General features: G+C 42.6%; 1 protein-coding gene across 1 annotated transcript in view; it reads right to left on the minus strand.

Annotated features, from left to right (window-relative positions):
- Positions 1-11,549, minus strand: part of DMD (dystrophin) — a 396,717-nt gene that overhangs the window by 42,171 nt on the left and 342,997 nt on the right. Inside the window, exons 24-25 of the mRNA XM_026047293.1 lie at positions 6,340-6,506; positions 4,301-4,412 (exon numbers count right to left, since the gene is read on the minus strand). Of these exons, the coding sequence (XP_025903078.1) occupies positions 4,301-4,412; positions 6,340-6,506 (279 nt within the window). The remainder of the gene's footprint in view (positions 1-4,300; positions 4,413-6,339; positions 6,507-11,549) is intronic.

Below are 11,549 nucleotides of genomic sequence, written 5' to 3' on the forward strand. Positions count from 1 at the left end.
AAGGAAATAAAYGAGGGGAAGTTAATCTATCTGACAAATTTAATAGCTTCTATGACTTCTATTTAGAGAGGAAGGGTGTGCTAGGATCTATCCATCAAGCCAACTTCCCCAGAGCTGCTGATATACATATGCATATATATATATTTCATTTGTATATATTTAATGATTGCTCAGATAGGAAAGAAAAAAAGGCAAAAAGATATGAACTTCATTATGAAAAAGGAGAGCTGTTCTGCCTCTACTGAGGATGCCGACCATCTTCTATATAAAGCAGAAAGGACTTTGCTGCTCAGGTCAGTCCGTCTTGCATGAAAATTCAGTTCCATGATTAGAAGAGATGCAATATATTGCAAGKGATAAATATTTGCAGCTTAGCTATTTTGGGTGATGATCACCAACCAATTTTTCAGAGACAGCTTTGAGCCTAGTTTTTGTAATGCAAAGTTCTGACAGCCCTGGAATCGTTTTTTTTCTTTGAAAAATCTATCATTTTAATGATAATTCTGGGGGTCAAACTCCCCGAATCTCCCATTGTCTCAAATGATTCATTATTCTCACATTCCATTTCATCAAAAGCTAATAATGAATAATATGTACTTACATCTTCTATGTGCTATGTGTTTTCTTACGTATAGACTGATGTAAAATCAGTTGATAGAGACATTTCAGACCGAAAGGTTACAACTGGTCCCAACAGGAGCATAACTGGTGYTTCACATCTGACTTGTTGATTTTTGACAATCACATAAAGGAGATGCAGATGATGTGGTTTTAACAGAGCAACAGTTGTATTTGCAAGAAACTGAGATAACGCTCAAATATTAATCTTAACTCTCTCAGTACCTTAAACATAAAGGTATCTTGGGGAAGGGAGAGATGAAATACACCCAGGYCACCTAGAGGATTCCAGATGCAAAGGGATGCACTGCTAGGACCCAGCATTTCCCAGCAGGAGGGAATCCTCAGCTATGAATGCAACGTGCAGTGGCTCTTATAATAATTCCTAACAAGGTCAATGTCAGGAAAGCAAATATAGCAAGTTAGCTGGGAATGGAGACAGACTTTTATTATTTGATCTTAGTATAAATACACTAAGCATGTTTTTGTTTGCTTTGGTTCACCCGTGTCATCTATGAACATTCATTACTACTTTCTCATAATACCTTTTAATTGCATTATACTGCAACTTGCACCAAGTGTTTTCAAGCACAGTTAAGCAGGAAACATTCTTCCCTTTCCATCGTGTAACCTAGAGATGTTGCTTGCTCYCTAGAACTATCTGCCTGGAATCTTAATGGTAAAATTGTGTGTTCCCACAGAAACGCCACAGTCTAATTTGAAAGCTGGTATCACAAGAGCCCTAAGAAGGAGGTATGTCTTCCAAGGCAACTAGAAGCAGCCGACACTTCTCAAATACTTCAATTTCAAAAATGCTCAATAAAGGCAAATAAAATGTGCACAGGCTGGTAGATTAAGGCTACTTTCAACTAATTTTTCTACTTTATTCCACAGATGTAACATTTTCCATCTCAGAGCAAAATCACCCACAACCAAACTTTCCTCAGCGCTGGTTTATGAGGAAGAAGGCATCAAAGGCCTTCCCCTTTGGCAGCTCAGAGCCCTCAAACCGCAGCCATGCGCGGGGAGCTGGGCCGCTTCCCAAGCTCTTCCTSGGCACAGGGGAAGCGCTGCCGCTGCCACGTGTGGTGGTTTTGTTGGGACAGGCACCCGCAGCGCCCGGCACCGCGAGCACCGGCTGTGGTGGGGCATCCCGGCGGACCCCCGGGGCCTGCCCCAGCCCAGACAGCATTTTGTGCTACTGCATCCCTGCTATCCCCAAGCACATGAATGAATCTACTTTTAAATTCCAGTCTAAAAGTCAGTCACTTCTATGCCCCATTTGAAACCTCTCTAAAAGTTACCTCTCTTGCAGTAATAAATTGAGCTGTGTGGCTTCTAAGAGTCTTTTTTTTTTAATCTAAATAAAAGTTAGGAGACTGCCTTGCCCTTATCCTGTCTCTCTCAACCTCTCACAGGAGAAGCAAGTTATYAGTTTCCTTAGACAGGAGTTCTCTAGTTCCCTTTGAACAGGACTGAAGACTGCAGTGCTCCAAAGGAAGGCTCCTGGAAGCAAGAGAGAGGGGGAACAACACCTCACTGTTAAGGAGGTGAATTTAGCTGCTTCACAGACACATCAAAGAAGGCACCACGTGCTCCTGCGTGTTGAAATGAATCCTAAGGTGAGAGCTTTGCCTAGACTAACCAGGAAAAATGCTTTGCTACTGCTAAACTCTCGTCATTCATTTAGAAAATAAATCACATACTAGATACGATAGCTTGTCTTGCTCAGTCACACAGTACTTAGGTTTATTTTTTTCAATAGCAGCAACACAAAAAGGTCAGAGTTTGCAGTGAGCTTGCGGCATTCCCMTTTTTGCCAGTTAATCCTTCTCTAATTCAGCTTACTGCTGGCACAGCAAGGCCCAGCACATTAGCATGGATTACTGGAGTTCAGAATTCACAAAAAATCTGCTCTTGGTAAATGGTTCTTTACTCTGATTTCAGCAACCCGGGTGCAATTGCAAGATTCCTGTTCCTCACCGTATTTGCTCATTAGTAACCTGTACTCTTGGGAAGAACAGCAATTGTGTATTGCAATGAGTTGCCTCAGGGTAAGGAGTGTCTCTCAGTCTTGCTTCACTTTTCTCCTTTCACATTTTCCTCAACACACATCTTAATATACAGGTGAAAAAAAAATGGCAGCAATATGTTGCTGTGCCTCACTCACAACTTCCTCACATCACTTACTAGCCCAAGAAAAGTAGCAAACAAGGAAACAAAGCAGGAGCCAACTCAGCATGATTTTTTAGGGCTCCAGTTGAAAGGAATGCTCTAATCTGGTGGTCTGTGACTCAGATCATTACAGTTTGCTCTAGGAATGCTTGCAAGAGGAAATTCTGTTTGGACTTGTCTAGGTAGTTACAGAATTCCTTTTGTTTTGTGCAGAAGTTCAGGCAAATTCCCCCTTCTCAGTAACCTTAAACAGTATGGAAAGATGCTTCTAAGAATAAGCAGCCAAATAATAATGACAAAAAAAACTAGCAAAACCAAACTAATTGCTCTTGCAGTGGTTCTGATTAAATAGTGCCATATAAATGATACAGTGAAAGTTGATAGGTAGTAAAAACATCAATGAAATAATAGAACTGATAAAAATGATTTTGCTCTATTATATTTTAAAGGAAAAAGTTTTGCCCTGTTTCCTGAAGTTTCTAAGAAGAGCTGATAGCCAGCTTCATTCACGCCATGCCCTTTTAGGATTAGATGAAGAGTTAGAATCCATTCCCTTATTTTTCCATTCCCATATTCCTATTAGGTTAGCCCATGCATAATTTTGACGCTTTATTTTCGACATATATATATTTGATTAGCAGGCAAAAGTGTAATACTAGTGACCAACTTATCCCATGAGGAACAGACTGCCAGGGCGTGCAGTGCTTCAGTAGCACCACAAACAACATCGAAAGCAGCTAAGTTGCTCTGCACTGGGGAAGGACAACTTGAGAGCTCCTCTCATTTCTGTCCTGGTCATCAGAGACCAAAAAGGAACCAAGAGAGACCAAAAATACCAAGAGAGTGGTATGGGATTTGCCTTGTCAGCTGATATGAACAAAGTATCTATGCACAAGTGATCCTCTTCAGAGCTGTGAAATGGGGGTGAGGAGCCCAAGCAGTGCAGCACAGGGCAAACACTGAAGAGCCTTCCAGTCTTCAGAGACAAAATCCAACTTGCTGCTTTTGAGCATTACCCTGACCTTTTTCTATATCATTAAGACATCATACAAAGAAAAGGCATTATTAAACAGTAGAGCATTTAAAATGTAACCAAAGCGTACTGGGGAAAAAATAGTGAAGTGGCAACTTGACAAGGAAAGGAAGAAAAACCTCACACCGATACAGCAGAAATACTGTGACTAAGTTATAARCATACACAATTTCAGAAATCATAAGGTCATTGCAAAAAAACATAAAATGAACTGTTTAACACTGAACATGGAACGAACTGTTAGCACATAACAAAGTACTTTGATACAGCATTGTAAAAACAATGAAACACAACTTCTATTTCCTTAGAACAACTGGACTAGCTCCCTAATATGCATTACAAAATGCTGGAGAATGTATGAAGGGTGATTTAATCAGAGCAGGGGCAGAGTCGACCATTAGCTTGCTCAGAGTGAATGGGTTGTTTCTTGCTACGTAACAGTGGGCATTAAGGGTCAGTAAAACAGCTACTTACTGGTGTGCAGTATTCCACCATGGGATAGTGCATTTTATGACCTTTTGCAACACGKCCGGAGAAGAAGCAGCTTTGGCAGATGTCATAGTTAAAGTGCTTTAAGCTTCTGTACCTGATATAGGAGGGAAAAAAAAAGAGAGACGTCTTCAGAGCCTTGYATGTGAATGCTTCATGTCAGCTTGTAAAGAAGTTTTGTGTGTCAATAAGCTCCTTTCCCTGAGATGCACAATACAGCACAGTGTTCATTAGCCACTGGGTGTCAGGTAGCACTACCATCAGAGAGCAAGGAAGCACGTATATTTATCAAGGAATTGGATCCTGGGAAAGCAAATAATAAACACTACAGCATTCCTAACAATGAGCAACAATAAGGAATTCTACAGAATCAGTGTCTCATATAAAAGACACCACTGGGCTTGCTGTTTCTGTGACCCTAACTTCCTTTCTTTTCATCTCCATCCTGATTCCTGACACAGAAATTCTCGAGCAAGTAAAATTCAAGCCAGTCACATCCTTCTCAGCAAGTAACTTCAGTCACTTCTTACGGTCTGCAGCCCGCTGAGAACATGTTCACATAGTTGCTAGCACCCCTATCAAAATAATTTGCATGAACAGAACTAAATCCAGGCAAAAATCCGAGCATGCTGGCAGGCCATTATTTAGTCTCATCATCTCTATGAGTCCACTGTATTTGTATCACTATCGTGATAATAGATTTGTTATTCGAATTTGAGAGAGACGAGATCAGAGCAGTGAAATCAGATCAGAGCACACAGCTCTAGTGCCCCCTTTTCCCAATTCTTAGTGCTTACTGTGAGACTATCCATTCACCTGCCATCCTTTGATTTTTCAAGTGGTGCATTTTTCAGTTCTACCTACTTGTCTTTGACCGTTTCTGGAAACCTTATAAGTATTCAGTAGCTTCATTAACTGTACCCGAGAGCAGGAAAACTGGACTTTGTGGAAGTGTTAAACTAGCTACATCCCATCCTGAGCTCCTCAGTAATATTTAGCATTCCCTAGCTGAGAAGGAGATGAGTTTAGATGATCAACCTTGCAGAATTAAAACTCAAAAACAAAAAAAAAAAAAAAAAAAAAAAAAAAAAAAAAAAAAAGCCCTGAAAATATGTTCTTTACTTCCCATGCAGGGCAAAATGATGCCTTTTCTATGTGATCCTGCTGCTGTTGTCTGTCTGGTTTTTAGAAGCAAAATCACAAAAAGCTCATTGAAAACAACATGATACCACAGAAGGATAAATGCCAGTAGTAAAAAAAGACCAGGAATAAAAAGGACATACAACCATACAAAGCAGCTATTTGGAAACAAAGGGATACAATAAGTCTAAGCATAATTGCAAGTGAGTATTTACTTAGCAGCTAAGTGGATTCTCAGCAAGCATACTGACACACAGCCATTTTAAAACACACTGGCTTATTCATTGCTGTAAGTAACCATGGTTTTCATTGAGATGTACTTAAATACATCAGCAACATTTCAAAATCGAGGCTTTCATGGTATTGCTAAATAAGTGGTGCTTACAGAAGGTAGGCTGAATAGAATCAGAACAAAGAAATGAGTTTAATAGAATCATATTTCCAGCATTCCAAGTTAATTTTTTCACTAACAAAATTCTTTCTTTGTATCTCTACACATTCCAAAATTTTCAAATCCTTTCCTTGCTTTATGCCATGATAGAAAGAAATTAATTAGGATCCCACTGAGAAAATACAATTGCATTTACAGGATAGCTGGGATTTATAAGRCCAATCGAATTGATTGTTCCATTTACCAATACTGTGATCGAAGCACAGAAGGAAGGGAAACAAGAGCAGTACTGAGAGGAAGAGATATCCTAACTGATAAATGGATTTTGTTGTCTCAGCTTCAACTCTTCATCCAACCTAAGTGTCCCTCTCTTCCTCCTGTCCTGTCACCATTATTTTTGTTCGTGAATGACAGGCACAAAATCAGGAACAGGATTTGCCTGGAAAGGAACACAGCTCTCTGTACAGACAGCAGAAGGGGAGCTCGTTGGTACCTGAATCCAATAATGGGGCACTCCTTGCAGATGTTGCACTTGGCCTGGTGCTTGGCCGTCTCGGCAGCAGCCACTCTGTGCAGCACGGGCAGCCACACCATGGACTGCGGCTCCAGCCGCATCCAGTCCAGGAACAGGGCGGCTTCGATCTCSGGCTTGTTGTTGGCCTGCAAGAGAGCGGGGACAGCGCCGGGCTCAGCTCTATCCCAAGGGCGGACTGCCGGTCAGCTCCATGTGCCCTTACAGGATCTCTTTTTATGCCTAATCCCATGTTTTTTCTTCCCTCTTATCTGTACTTGCTTAGCATTGGTTCCCATTTGTCAGACTGAAAAAAAAAAAATCTGCGTTCTGCAGCCCCTCAAGTTCCCCGTCTTTCGATCAAAAGTCCTTTTTCTCGAACATCCTTCATCCTCACACCGACCTTTCCTCAAAGCACATCCAAGGAAAGCTTTAAAATGGCTTTTCAAGACTGCTGTTGAATATACGAGCTCTCTGCCTTCTCAAGCACCTCCGAATCCCTCTTCTCACTTAACTTTCTTGTCCATGGCTGAAAACCCAACACCACTGGGTCCTGCCGAACGCCAAGCACTTGCTCTCCTGCTCCCTGACCTCCCACCTTCGCCCCCTTGCCGGTGGTGAATGGCCCATGCAAAGTTGCTGGTTGTTCTTTCTCTGCTTCCTCCCATCGTACCCACACGCTGCAAGTAGTTCATCCACCTGTTGGACAGTAACTCCCAGGAAATCTTAAATCACAGGCAGTAAATATTGCAGCAGGTCTGGCATCGAAACCAAAAAAAACGGTTTCTACCTCACAGAACTTAAAGCACAAGCCAAGAAACAGCAACCAGACAAGAAGAAGTGGCAGAGGATGAGGATCGGAGGTGCAACGGTCGCACAACATTGGCAGAATGTATAGAGGAAAGATCTCATACCTGATCTAAAGGAAAGAGCTATATATATATGGAAAAATAACTATAAATTGTTTATCCTGTTTATAAACTCTCACAAACCAACTAACTGCATCAATAACTGCAGGCCGAGTAAAACGAAGTTCCTTAGAGATAGAATCCCTGCCCACAGAAATGAAAAAAAACACAGAATATATATGCTAGCTTGGGAAACAATCCAAAGATTCCCAATACTCATCTAAGATCCATGTAAACAGCACTTCTGGCACTGTTGTACACATCCTTTTTGGAGGTTTGGAGTAAAACCATAAAATCACGCATGTTGTCTGAGACACTGTGTCTCCATTTAATACTCACTACATGTACAAAGTGAGAATGATCTTTTTTAAGCCCCCTGAAATACAGGTAAAAGCTCCAGCATGGCATCCTCCTTGTCTGGCCTTTCAAGCAGCCACAGCATTTAGGAGAGCACAAGGTCCCTCCACTCCAGCCTAAATGGACAGTGGAGGCCACAGCGCCAACTTCCAGCAGCCGCAGCAGGACAAGGCCCACGGCCTTCCACCGGAGCCCACCCGGGAATCTGGTGAGCTCCATTAATTCCAGAAGGCTCTCAAGAGGAAGGTGCATTTATAGGACGTGATCATTTCTGTTCTCCAGGGAGCAACTGCAGCAGCAGAACGGGGCAGAGGGGCGACGGCCCCGAATGACTGGGTGAGGCAGGAGCTGCTCTGGCAACGCAGCTCTCCAGCCAGGAGAGCGCTGCTTAGTGCTCTAAACTTCCAAAATATTAAGAGCATCTCCTAAATGTGCTATTGCTAATAAGAAAACAGGAAATGTACTGACATGCTGCAGTGAAAGCTGTAGACGGAATAAAAATGAGCTGCTCAAAGCACGACTCTGGAGGCCCCTAGTTGCTTTAAATTTGCAGGGTAAATTTTGCTGTGATGAAAGACTTTCTGTAACATTCAAAGATCTGTTTTAATTTCGCAGTCACTGTTGACTGCAGCGCCCAGCAGCYGCCGACCCAGAGCTCCGCATCCTGCCTGCACCAGACGTGTGCTCGGGGAGATTAGGTGCATTAAAATGTATCAGGACTGGTTCCGAATTATATTACGTGGAGATTAAAAGCCACATGGAGAAACGCYGGTCAGGGTCAGACGGGAGAGGACAAACAAGACACTTCTCAGCGCTTCCCTGGGCCGCTCTTACAATTTTTTTTTTCATAATCTCTAAATCCAGTAAAGGCAAAAGCTAAAGATTTTACATAAGGAAAGAGGTCTGAATTCATACAGAACATATCTGAAGCAACAAGAGCAAGCTGTAAAGAATATTAATGGTTCTTTTCTTGAACATATTTCTTTAGAATTCTCTTTTTTTTATGGTAATAACGGAGTGAATCATAAAGTAAAATTCATAAAGCCACTTCCAGCTTACAAATAACAATTCGTTATTGGTGATAGGGGGAAATATTCCAATTCATTATACTCCACACATCTGTTTTTCTGCATTTATTTTCTAGAAGCAATGGGGAAATGGGGAAGCTGGGTGATGCCTGCATCTTCATGAAGCAGTCAGGAGTTTTATTTTTTTTTTCTGTTTTTTTTTCTTCACTTTTTTATCTGGCATCTTCTTAAAATATTCTGTGCTGTTTCAACTTTATCTATTATCCTGAAATATGCTGTAAATGCAGTCTTGATGTTATATGAACCGTTTAATATGCTTTTAGACCAAGTCAGACCACATAGTCCGAATTTCTGTTAGCATTTTTGATGAGCTATGTTCTGTAGAGCTGCAGTGTAAGAAATAAACTGTAAATACACTAACATTATTAATTTAGTGGTCGTCTTTTCCATGCAGGATGGAGAGCTTTATGTTCCTCTAAATAAATACTATTTTGGAGACACAAACTGAAGATCAGAATGCTTGTGACTTGCTGTGCTCAACAGCAGAAAGCAGGAGAGAGGCCCAGCCTGGCCCCAGTCAGGCCAAACCCTCCTGCACCCCCTCTTCCACCCCTGCACGAGCTCCCCAATACATTTACGTTCTCCCCATTGCTCGCTGGCCAGAAGACACCACTTAGTAATTTGCACCCTCCAAGTCAAGCGTTGTCTCGTGGTCAGCAAAGCAAGGCTTGYTATAAAGGTAACTTTGGATGATATAAACCATGGGAATCTGCCTTGACTCTGGGAGCAAATGCTTAAGATGGTGACTTTGATGCCCTGTGTTACACCTGCRCTGCTCCAGCCGAAGGTTTCAGGGTTCCAGCCGGGACTAATGAAACCAAGCAAGCAAGCCCAGGGTTGATTTACTGCACTGCACTGCACTGTATTGTCACCGCTTGAAAAACCCCATCTTTCCCCCACACACCCCAAATCATTTCCAAGCAGCAAAAAGGAGCCAGTTCTCTTGCAGGACTCTTCAAGGGGGACTCCCAGCATTGCTTAAGGGTCACAAAATCCTACTGAGGTAAAACCAGACAGGGGCTGTTTTCTGACACCTGCACCTTGAGGAAGGATTTGCTGGTTCCCCTTGGGCCAGTTCATCTCTTTCAGAGCCAGGAGCAGAAGAAATGTCCCTTCAGYAGAAGCAAGGGCTGTCCGGATCTCTCAGAAGCACCAAGGGACCAAGTGTCTCAACAGCAATACGGTGCTTGTACATTATTTTCATATAGATCTACTAATAACTATAGGTTTTATATTAATATTCCCTATTAATATTCCCTACAAAAAAGCAAACCAACAAAACCCTCCAAATCTCTCCCTCAAAATAACAGCCCAATCAAATAAAAATACTGCATTTATGGCCAAAGTTAGTATCAGGTCCTAGTCCAGGATTTGCAATAACCAAACTACTCCTAAAAAAGCTTACAGACCCTTATTTTGGATTTGTTTGTCTAAGTAAATAAATTGGATCTGGACACACGTTTAAGTGGTTGGAAAAAGCAAAGCGCTTTACTGYTGATCTTTCTTGTGCACTGATCAGTCCAAATCTAGAAATGACGACTGCACAAGACAAAATTAAAATACCTGCTCTGTGAAAATGAAGGTCTTAAGATCTTAAATGTAGGTCTTAAATATGGATTGCATATGAAAATGATGCAGGCTAAACTCAATATTGTTCCTACAGTCACTAGCTCGATCTCTTTGCTTTCATGAGACACGTTTTTCTTTATAATCTCCAATAATAAATTACATTTTCTCCCCTGGGGGAAAGACCCTACGAGTTCCATAACACCCTTGTGCTCTCTGCAGTCAATATTAGCACCTGTCCCTGCACAGAGGGAACCCGTGGAAGTGCCAGTGGGGAAGGAAAGCCTGAAGGAAAGCGGCCTCCTGAGGGAAGCGCCTCCTCGGCCAGAGGCGCCTGCAGCAGCGTCACAGCCTCAGGGCGCCGTGCGGGGCCCTTGCTGCAGCCACAGGGGCTGACCGAGCGGGGCTGCCCTCGCTCCCTACTCCCAYGGCCTTGTCCTTCCAGCCAAAACCAGGAGGGATTTCCCACTCGCTCCGGGAACAGCAAACGCCTCCGTGGCGCTGCCGAGCGGCTCCCGCGCCGCGGCTCCGCTCCTTGCCGCTCCTGCACAAGGGAAGGCTGAACCGAGCTTGGACGTGAGAATGTGAACCGCAAACTCYCCCACTGTTTTCCTTCATCCCTGTGATTCTGTGATTATTCTCACGACTGTCCTCATTCCCTTCTGGCAGCTTCTCCATGCAGGCCCTGGCTTTTCCACCTCACTGTTTCTCCTTTCCTCTCCCAGAGGTCTCTCCTAAGCCAGGAGGTCTGCTCYTCCCTGGCTGGGCCTGCTCCATTCCTGCACTCCCCACTATTTCCTCTCCTCACCTGCACCTCCCTAAGGAATTTTCCCTTGGCACCTGGGTCAGAAATAATCCTCCCACTRCACAAGTTAAAACTGTGGCTTTCCCTGCAGGGAAAAATAGAGGATAAAATTCCTCCTGCGGCAGGCATAACAGCACTACCTATTTTTTATTGCAGGGAGGTAAGGGAAAAGCCCAAGTTTTGCAGGGTTCTGACTTTGGAACATGCCAAAGGTTGTGCCCAGTTTTGCTCAGGCAGAATCCAGAAATGTTGATAATCRGATGCAGTATAGCACTCAGATGGCAGCAATTTCTTTACCTGTAACAAGATAATTTTGCTAACTCACTGAATCCAAATAACCATTTATTCCATTTTTCTTATCTATAAAAGCTCCTTTTGTGCTTCACCTCTGTTTTTTTTTTCTAATTTAAACATACAGAATGTCTGTTGTTTTTTTCACAAACTACTTCTCTTTTTTTTTTTTTTTTT

The sequence above is a fragment of the Nothoprocta perdicaria genome, unplaced genomic scaffold (genome assembly GCF_003342845.1).
Source record: "Nothoprocta perdicaria isolate Ctin4 unplaced genomic scaffold, notPer1 scaffold_49, whole genome shotgun sequence".
Classification (NCBI taxonomy): Eukaryota; Metazoa; Chordata; class Aves; order Tinamiformes; family Tinamidae; genus Nothoprocta; species Nothoprocta perdicaria.